Source organism: Oculina patagonica, chromosome 8, assembly GCF_052425735.1.
Source record: "Oculina patagonica isolate OP01 chromosome 8, crgOcupat, whole genome shotgun sequence".
Classification (NCBI taxonomy): domain Eukaryota; kingdom Metazoa; phylum Cnidaria; class Anthozoa; order Scleractinia; family Oculinidae; genus Oculina; species Oculina patagonica.
The window spans coordinates 30,397,880-30,407,622 of NC_135765.1; the positions used below are offsets into that span (position 1 = coordinate 30,397,880).

Consider the following 9,743-nt stretch of genomic DNA (forward strand, 5'->3'; position numbering starts at 1 on the left):
TTTTTTCATTGACTTAATAGACTACCTACATTCCATAGTCTGCGATTTTGTTTAGAATGTGTGGTCCAGTTAAGCTCTAGTATCACTAAAATATTTTCTCCAGAAAAATCGGCTTGCTGAATGATATTTTAAGTTTTACTGCCATCGCGTTTATGCCGAAAACGTTGTGAAGTTGACCAAAAGATTCTCATTGTCGAGTGCGCCCCAAATTACGAAGGAGTCATCTAAACTCTATCAAATTGATCGTTAGGGTAAAAAATTGCACTGTTTATGGGCTAGCCCCAGTCTCTTTTGTCACCATAGAAATCAACAAAAATACAGTCATCACTGATCAGTAAATGGTCTTGTATTTAATCATTGAATTGTAACAATTTTGTCATCTCTACAAAACCTCTACATAAAAATGACTTAAACTACAGCATTTCTTGTTTTTTGCGTCCCTTAAATACGTTTATTTCACTCATTTTAGTTCTAGATTTGTGTCACGTGATTTTTCATCACGCCGTTCTAAAGTCACGCCGTTGAGTGATAATGCGTGACCTAAATGGAGTCACGCAAAACCTTACGCTGCGTTCACATTAAAGCACTGGCAAGTAGCCATGTCAATTTGTTGATTCTGTAACGCGCATTGGTCCTGAAGGCTCTGTTTACAGTGGCATCCACAGATTTTTGTGTCCCATTCCTTCTTGTGATCATCGCAATGTTGGGGAGCCATGTTACACTCGCAGTCGCAAGCGTCTGCATCCCAGATCTGCGTGGCCGAGTCGCATTGCGATCCATCCCCTATACAGTCGCATTTGCAATGGCCTGCGTTCCAGGTCTGTTTCTGCGGATCACACTGGCTAGCTGAGTTGATACAGTCGCAGCCACACCCTGTGTGGTTGTAGAACTTCGTATCTTCAAACGTTGGAACATTGCCTGTTATTTTCAGGATTTGGACATTAATAGCGTCCTGTTGCGTGACAGCGCAGTGTTGTTTGTCCTGCAACGAGCAACTTCCGGAACAACGATGAAGGATGACGAAGCTCGGGAAATTTGAAATTCCAAATACCTTGGGTAGTTTGATGGTTGCTGGTCTTGGTGCGCAATGGGCGTCCCCTGGGATGTACGCGATGTTGTTAACTATAAAAAACAACCAATAAAACTTGTTTCTGCTAAAAAAAAAGAAAGAAAGAAAAAAACCTTGTTCCCAGGGTCGTTCCCCAGGAGGGGGGGGAGGGGGTACTCGAAGAAGTTTTATACAGGGAGGCCCCGCCCCAAGGTCCAACCCTTACCGTTTTATATACCATTTTGACAGAAAAGGCAACCCTTTCGTATACCTTTTACTAAAAATAGGTACCCCTTTCATATGCGTACACGACATGACATATTCTTAAAACAGGAATTTTTCTTGTCACTTTTATGTAGCGCTTAATAAATTCAAATGATACAACCACAAGTTGCGTCTGTTCAAAATATGTAGTTTAGAGCAACCTCGTTCCCAGGGCTTTTCCCTTGGTGATTTAAACGAGGTTGAGTTTAGAGATCTTAAAAAATATCTTGATGACAGATTTTCCTACCCTTTCATATACCCAAACTTGTGAAATCCCTACCCTTTTATATACCCGAAGCCTGAAAAAGGTATCCCCTTTCGGGCGGAGCCTCCCCGTATAGGCCATTATAGGGAGTACCCCCCAGGGGTCGTTCCTTGCGTTCAAGTCTAAGGGCCTGTTTACATGACTTTCAGTCCTGAACCAAACTCTTTCCAGAATGAAGTTCGTTCTGCATTCATATGACAGAGTCGACCGTTTTCATATACGTGGTTTTCGCGCGAGATCAAAAACAAAGATGGCGCAGGTCAGTCTGCAAACATGTTATTGTGACCATTTATTTGAGATTCTCGGAAAACAAAATTAACTGGATCGCTAAGGACCAATCATTCAATGTATATAATAATGTTTAACACAATCATTAACTGCCTATAATAAGGTAATCCCCCTCCCCACCCCGCCCGTAGAAAGGTTCGAGAATAGACTATCCATTTAACGCAATACTCACCTTGGTTAGTAATAACTCCCCCTGAATGCTGTGGTACGTCACTGGAGACCTGGGATCTAGTATTTTGGTCTGGCATTCGGTGGAGACGCGGGAATCCTGTAGTCGCGTCCTGAAATCTTCACTAGAGGCCTGGTACTTACGAGCGCGTTGAGCGCGATAGGCCTGGTGACTTCTCAGGAAATCTTCCATCGGGATTCCCATTCTCTCGAGAAACGCTGCAAGTCCTTTTGGCAGAGCCTGTCGACAAAAGTGTTTTTATATGTGAGAAAAATTCCACTGGGAAAGGGATGGGATTTTGTAGATTTATTTGAAGGACTGGTGCCTTTTTTTAGCACATCCTCGAGATAAAATATGCCTTTTATGAGGGCCAAAAAAAAGAATATTTCTGACGTCTTCTGTGGTCGCTTACAGAGAAGACGTCTGAGATTTAGGTTATAAAGAAAAAGAAGGAACTGCTCAGCAGTTTTTATTTGAATGGTCACACACCAGGGTCACTTTTATAGACTTAAAAGTTAGAACCTGTACCGCATAATAAACAGTACCACATGAAAGTACTGCTAAACAGCTTTCATTTGAATGGCTACAAACTAGGGTTTTATCCGCAGACTTAAAAGTTAGAACCACCTTGTACAGCACGATAAACAGTACCACATGAAAGTACAGTTCAATAGCTTTCAATAGCTGGTCACACACTAGGGTTTCTTTTAAAGACTTAAAAGTTAGAACCACATTGTGCAGCATACTTAACAGTACCACATGAAAGCACTGCTCAATAGCTATTTCTCGAATGGTCATTTATAGAATTTCATCCACAAAGTGAGAACCACATTAGAGTAAGTAATCCGGAGTTACTTCAGTTTTACACTACGCTTTGTGATTTGTTTTCTTAAAATCAGAAAACCAAAACAAATCGTGACTCGCTCGCACACATTTTCCCGCGCTTCGTGACTGCTACATGTACTTGCTTTGAGTTTTGTTTGGTTCACTGGATTTTCTTTGTCCTTTGTAATTGGCCAGAGTGATTACTTTGGTTTTGGTTTTAACACACTCAAACGAAAATCGCCGTATAGGTCTTTTTGACAAAACTTCGTTGAAGCACGCATGAAGTTATACCCTGAAGTTACCGATTTTTATTACCCAATGAACTGCGCATGCATTCCAGGGTACATCGAAAGTGATCACGTCAATAAGGCGCGCTAAGTTGCCTAGCAACTAGGTGACGATCTCGTCCCCAGAGCTCGCGCGTTTTTCGGCCAGCGGTGACGTCACCGAACACTAAGGGCAAAATCAAAACCAGCTGAGCAGGAAAATTCTGGTTACCGTTTGATTGTACGCGTGCGCCAACTTTCAATAACTTTTTTCTTAAATGCACAGAGCTAGAGAAAGCAACTGCTGTGAATAACTGTGACTCTGACCAAAAGGATCACAGGTACGAATGGTACGACACAAGACTTGAAACATCGAGCTCGCTTCCCACTGAAGTTTGTCCGCCAAAACTTACGGAGAATAAGCACACAAATTACCGTTTCCGTGAAGGGAAAGAGTTATAATTTGTCTTCAAACAGTTTGGGAGCTAACATTTTAACAGTTTTTGTTTTTTTGCTTTTCATAGCCCAATTATACAAAGGAAACTTCGTAATATAATCTGCGAAATGAGATCCACCTTATTTTTTTGGCCTGAGAGTAATTGAAAGATAAAACTTGATTCATCGTCTGCACACACACAAAGAACGTGTATGATCTGATCTAAAATTGGTAAACAAGCATAACGAATTGGAACTTAACGATCTTTAATGAATGAAAAAGGAAGTCGTTAATTTTGGACAATGTGTGGTGTAAAAATAATTTTTGTCAACAACTGTCTTCGACAAATAGTCGTAAACCATCAATTTTTTTTAAATTGGCCTTCAAAGTTTCGCAGGTTTTTCATTAGCGTCACATTAGAATCCCGAATCGAATTATTAAAGTTGCTTGACACGATCAAATTGGTATAGAAAAGCAAACATGACTCCTGTTCCAAAAACCTTAATGTGTAATTTATTATAAACTGATATGCTCGTATCATTCGCATTTCCGGTAAAACCACCTTCACAATAAATAGCAGAGCGAAGTCTTTCCCCCCTCAAAAAAAAAAAAAGAATTGCTCGATTGTTTTTTTTTTCGGATCGTTTTTAAAACTATACCTAGGGGTCAATTTTCTGCGACTTTCAAGTTCTCTGTAACAAGACTGCAGCACATGGTTCACCAAAAAGCGAGGTTTACTTTGAATGTTACTCTGAAACTCGATTTTCCCGCCCATTTGGCGGTCCGTGTAATTCCAAAAGCTTATTCGATACTGGCCGAATGTTATATTGAAGAGAATATATATAATAGATCTCTTCAGTTGCCGAAACAGACATTTACGACTATTTAACTGTTTACAAATTTTAATTAAATTCGAATCAGTCTTCCGGGCAAAAGAGTCATGTCAGATTTATGTTTAGAAAAACCAAAGTATGGAATGAGTGTGGACTTGAAATTTTAATTAAAATCGCATCATTTATCCCATCCCATCAAAGATACGAAAATAAAACGGTAAATAAGATAATATGATTTACATTTAGAAAAACAAATAAAGAAACGGCAAATTGACGCATCGAAACCTAAATCGCGACTGTTTAATTTAGAAAAAAGAATACTCCTATTTAAGATTGAAACTTTTAAATGTTACTTCGGACCCATGCAATTTGCGTGCGAGAGGAAATCATTAAAACTTAAATGGTATTGCAATTTCAGCAATTTCATTTTTGCTTTCGATTGTTGAAAATACATATTGGCTTAGGGGCTGTAGCAAAGATGAGGAGTTTTTCAACAATTTAAGCAATGATTGAATTAGGCAAAACGTTGTTAAAGAGTAAAATAGGTGAAATTATCGACGTATAGTTATTTTCCCTTAAGTTTAAAATCATAAAATACTTTTGTGGGGATTTAGAATTTCATTCTTCTAAGAATGGTATTAAAGCCCTCCTCGTGTCTCTTAAATGCTATTTATTCAGCTTGGGAGCGAAATTTGTAAAGACGGGAACTCGGCAAGGGGGAGAAATTTATGTCAAAAGCTCGCCCAAAACTATCAGAGATTAATTAAAAGCGACAAGAGAATTGCCCAGATTGACTTACCCGTGGGATTGAAGACGAAAACGACACTGTTAGATGAACAGCGATGAAGATTGTAAAAGCCAAAGACGCCATTGTTATAGAGACGTGTTTTAGTGCAAAATATGAAATATTGGTTTAAACGGCGCTTTAAAACTCCTGCGTTCCCAATGCTCGGCGGAAAAAAATATTGGTCTCTTATTGGTTAATTTCGTTATGACGTCACGATATTGGATTGTTTTCATTGCCACGGGATCACTTGAAATCTGAAAAATGGTTCTTTAACCACTTCGTTACGGCTAAACAATATACCAGACCACGAGCAATATCTATTGCGAGTTATATTTGTTGATAAAATTGTCGGTAATCTTGTGAAACATAGATTCAATTTTCATCATTCTCCAATGTCCGGTCCAAGGCTCAGGTTTAGTCGCACGATTTCATCTTTCTCGCCAGCCCGAGCCCATTGTACCGAATCACAAAAGAACACCTTAATTTTTATTTGAACAGAAACCATCAACTAATTGCTTTTATTCTCTGTTGTTTCACACTTCTATTCAAGGTGAATCTGTCTACATTATTTTTTCGCTGGCAACAAACACGGGCTGTACGCACAAGACGAAGCTACTTTAAAGGAAAAAAATCTATCTAGATGAAACTGGAAAAAAGAGTTATTTCCAATCGTTGACATGTTTACGGAGTGTTACGGCTTCAACTGCCAATCAGATTTCTTTTACACTTTGACTGACAGTTTTTTTGAAATGGGTTTATAAAAGATGATGCTTTAAAATGGGTTCAAGGCAAAACCTTCTCTCTTACAATAACGCCGCATGTCGAAAATCACAGTTTTTCCGCTTTTGTGAATAGTTAGCTGCAAAGCAAAAAGAACGAAAAAAACAAAAGGAATAAAAATAAGAGAATTTTCATCTGGGCTGAAGAACGGGCTTAGACAAAAAGCATTAATTGATTGACTTAGCTGGGCATTTGTTTAAACGATCAAGTCACACGTATAGTATATTCTGAACAATAATATTGTCACAGAAATTTTTGTAACAAAGGGATTTTTGCTGCAACTAAGGCCGTTTACTCCAGGTATCAACTCTATCATTTGTTTGCTAACTTCTGGCTATGGCTTTAGTTTTTTTTTTCCGAAAACGAGACGGTTTGAAAAAGTCGTCATTTCATATAACATAATCTTACGGATTGCAAAATTATTCCCGAAATTTACTACTATTTTAGTCTTTTATTCTGGGAAACCTGCCTTGTAACACATTTTGTTTTTTGTGGGTTTTTACACGACCCGCAAAAAAAGTCCACAAAAATTTAGTCCACTTAAAAGACGAAAACTGTCGGTGCATAAAAGGAAAACGAAAGTAATATGACGTCGGCGGGATATATATAATGCAAAACTTATACACTCAAATCGTAGACATTCTTATTCTTAGGCCATTTTAACTTCGTAAAAATAAAAACACCTGCGGTGATAAACATGCAAGAAAAACTCTTTTTTTAAATTTTTTTAAATAAACTACAACATTTCTTCTACCTTAAAAAATTAAATTTTTTTTTTTTTTTTCTCCCCGTTTAAATACTCTTTTCAGTTTTTATAAGAACGTCTGATTTTTGGCCGAGACGGACAGTTCTTAACTTTTTTGACGATTTGAGCCTGAAAATGTTCTCCAAATGTCCTTTTATTAAATTAGAAAAGAGTCTGCAAAGAAATTCGTACTGCAGCAGTTTCACTCGTCCCGCAAAGATATGTACATGTTTACTTCACTGCTGAATGATGACAATTGGTTCCAGGGTACCCTACGAGTAGAGTTCCCTTCGATCTTCCTAGGAAAAGGATACTAGGAAAGGATAACAGCTAGGCAATAACTTCCTCTTTCCGAATTTTCTAGGAAGATCGAAGGGAACTCTACGCGCAGGGTAGTTCAAAGTTAGATTTGAATGAAGGTTAATTCAATCAGTTCAAATATTTGTCATTTACAACAAAAAAGTAAAAAAAGATTACATAAATTTAGCCATGGGTACATTCTTTGGATGGTCAAACGTTTTGGCCTTTTTCAGCCTCGACGCTCTTATAACATTTGAAATTATTTTTATTAAACGCTAATCTGACACTGTCAACTTTCGGGATTATATATTCTGCGTCTTAACCGTCTTAAAATTAATCACCCACTCCACTAATCGTAAGCCAGAAAAAGGCGGGTTCAAAAGGCCAAAACTAGACTAAAACTGGGCATCATGAGAAATCAGTGATCACCAAAATTTGCTTATATTTTTCCAATGAGTAATAATCATATGACCACAAACTTGGGAAACAAGTTTGCCTAGGAAAATTTACCTTTACCTGTAAATTTTTTCGTAAAGACGCTTAGTACCAGTTTCTGCTCAAAAAACTCATCTCGGCAACCGAAATTTAGATTTTCTCCTCAACACTCACGAAGACTTACGAAAGTACAGTAGAACCCCGGTAACCGTCGGATAACTCGAACAACCCCGCTAACGCGAATTAACTTCTATTTCCCTTAGACCCACTTTTCAGTCATTTTTACTCGGTAAACTCGAAAACCCAGCTAACTCAAACTGCTTTTCGTTTCCCTCAGAGTTCGAGTTACCGAGGTTCAACTATATTATTATCAAACACACAACTGGGTCGACAGTGGGAAATAAGTACGGTATTGACCTCCCAATGTTTAATTTATTTACGGTTTCTTTTTTTGGTTGGTATGGGCTCTGAAGATCGCAGGGGTATAAAGTAACGTTTAAATCAGCTTGTGGTTTCTTTGCTTAGCGCTGCCCTTTTCCTGTATATGAGCTAAAAATGCTCTTAAAGTTGCTTTTCATAGTTCAGATTACCGTTATCGGACACCACAAATAGGCTTTCCGCCGGGACAACATTGTTACGTAAATAAGACTTCCTTTGGTTTTAGTGTTTTGTTTTGATGAAAGAAAAAATGTCAACCCAAGGCATCTGCGACTGAAAGAAGCTTAATGGTAATATTGCTTTTATAGTTTCTAATTGATTAACTAAACCAAGTAAGCCCAAGTACGTCATGAGCTGTCGCGTTTTTTCCGCATTTTTCAGGTTAGAATTTAATACATCGGACACGAATGAGTTTAATTAACAAAAAATTAATCAAACCCGCTCGCAAATAAACAAAATAATAAGTAATTTAAAATGAAACCAAGTTCAACAGTTCAAGAAGTTAAACTGCATGTATTTTGCTACAGACGCCTAAAAAAAACTTGAAGTTTTCCGTTTTCTTGTTCAAGTTCGATGACTTACTATCCATGCTTACATTCAGGCTTGCATTGTTGATAAAACAAAAAGAATTTAAAGTCCACTGCATTTTTGAAACTCTTTGTGCACGGATCACTGTGTCTATTCAAAAGTGCCGGGGGAATTAAAAATTAAATCAAAATAAAGGATTTATTTAAATAACTTAAATAACTGTGATTAATAAAACCGCACCAAACTCCGCGGAATTTTTCCGGTACATTTAGTAAAAAGTGTAAAAACTTCACCTGCCCCAAAAAGGGGTTGGTTGAAAGCAATTGTTTTTTTTCAAAAGAGTGAACCGTTGAAATCGTTAAATCCTTGCCGCCTTGAAGTAAGGTGTCTGTCGGAATGCTGAGATTATAAAAACACCCGGTAAAAACAATGAAATCGCGTTGGCAAGCCAAATTCGTCGTTTCTCGTAAAATTATACTCATTTTGCTTTTCAAGATAGATGTGTACTTTTGATTTTATTGGTACAATGCTGTATCCCTTTCCGCTTTTATTATTCAGTGCCGCAGACAAACGGCAAAGTTTCTACATTTGTTGATGTATAACAGTTGTTTCAGCGCTTTTCAATTGCGCCATTTGCTAGCGCTGTTTCTTTTAACGGCGCATCATATTTATTTGACATTTATCGATGTGACTTACCTTGGCTTCCGCGTACGGAGCTTGAAAGAGGAACAGAAATGAAAGAACAACTGTAACCAGCATAGTAAAGTCTTGTTGAACTCAGTCCGCCAGTCAGTCGATTCGCGAATAAAGTTTTATGCAAATCAAATTTCAAATCAGTGATCCGTGACCCGAACGCAATACTCTTACAGCGGATGACGTAGAGTGCGTGACATGGGCGTGACACTTCCTCTCTGGCAACGGCCGGAAAATGGCACGTTTTCTTGGAGATTGTGGAATGTTGAAATCCTCTTCCTCTTAAAAATCGTCATGATGCAAATCTAGTTCGTTGAAGCACTGCTTTTCGGCTGATCGCGCCCATCGAAAACCTCTCTCGCGCGCAGTAGGAGGCTAATTTCAACTGAATTGATCGCGTGGAAAATCGAAAGACAATATATCTTTTAACTCGTGACTAAACAGTAAGCACCGTAATACTGTAGCACCAAAGCTAATTTGAAGCCCTTTTCAAGCACGTTCTTAACCTTGGACCGGAATATTAATTTTACTTCATCGATTTATTTTCACGTTTCAGGTTTCGTGTATATTTCAACGGTTTTCTTTTTCGGTTTGTTGATCGCGTACCCGTCGCGTGCTTCGTCACTGCAAAAAGTGAGCGCGA

General features: G+C 38.2%; 1 protein-coding gene across 3 annotated transcripts; it reads right to left on the reverse strand.

The window, feature by feature from the left end:
* Positions 1–328: 328 nt before the first annotated feature.
* LOC144662218 (uncharacterized) lies at positions 329–9,662 on the reverse strand. 3 transcript variants are annotated; one of them, XM_078522983.1, is made up of 3 exons: positions 9,104–9,662; positions 2,038–2,274; positions 782–1,122 (listed from the first exon to the last, which is right to left on the reverse strand). In XM_078522983.1, the coding sequence occupies exons 1-3, from the start codon at positions 9,164–9,166 to the stop codon at positions 928–930; spliced, it is 495 nt and encodes a 164-aa protein (XP_078379109.1). In that variant the 5' UTR covers positions 9,167–9,662; the 3' UTR covers positions 782–927. The 3 variants fall into 3 exon arrangements, with proteins under 3 accessions (XP_078379107.1, XP_078379109.1, XP_078379108.1); XM_078522982.1 differs by lacking the exon at positions 9,104–9,662 and adding an exon at positions 5,194–5,287; XM_078522981.1 differs by lacking the exon at positions 9,104–9,662 and having other exon boundaries at positions 329–1,122; positions 2,038–2,239.
* Positions 9,663–9,743: the final 81 nt, after the last annotated feature.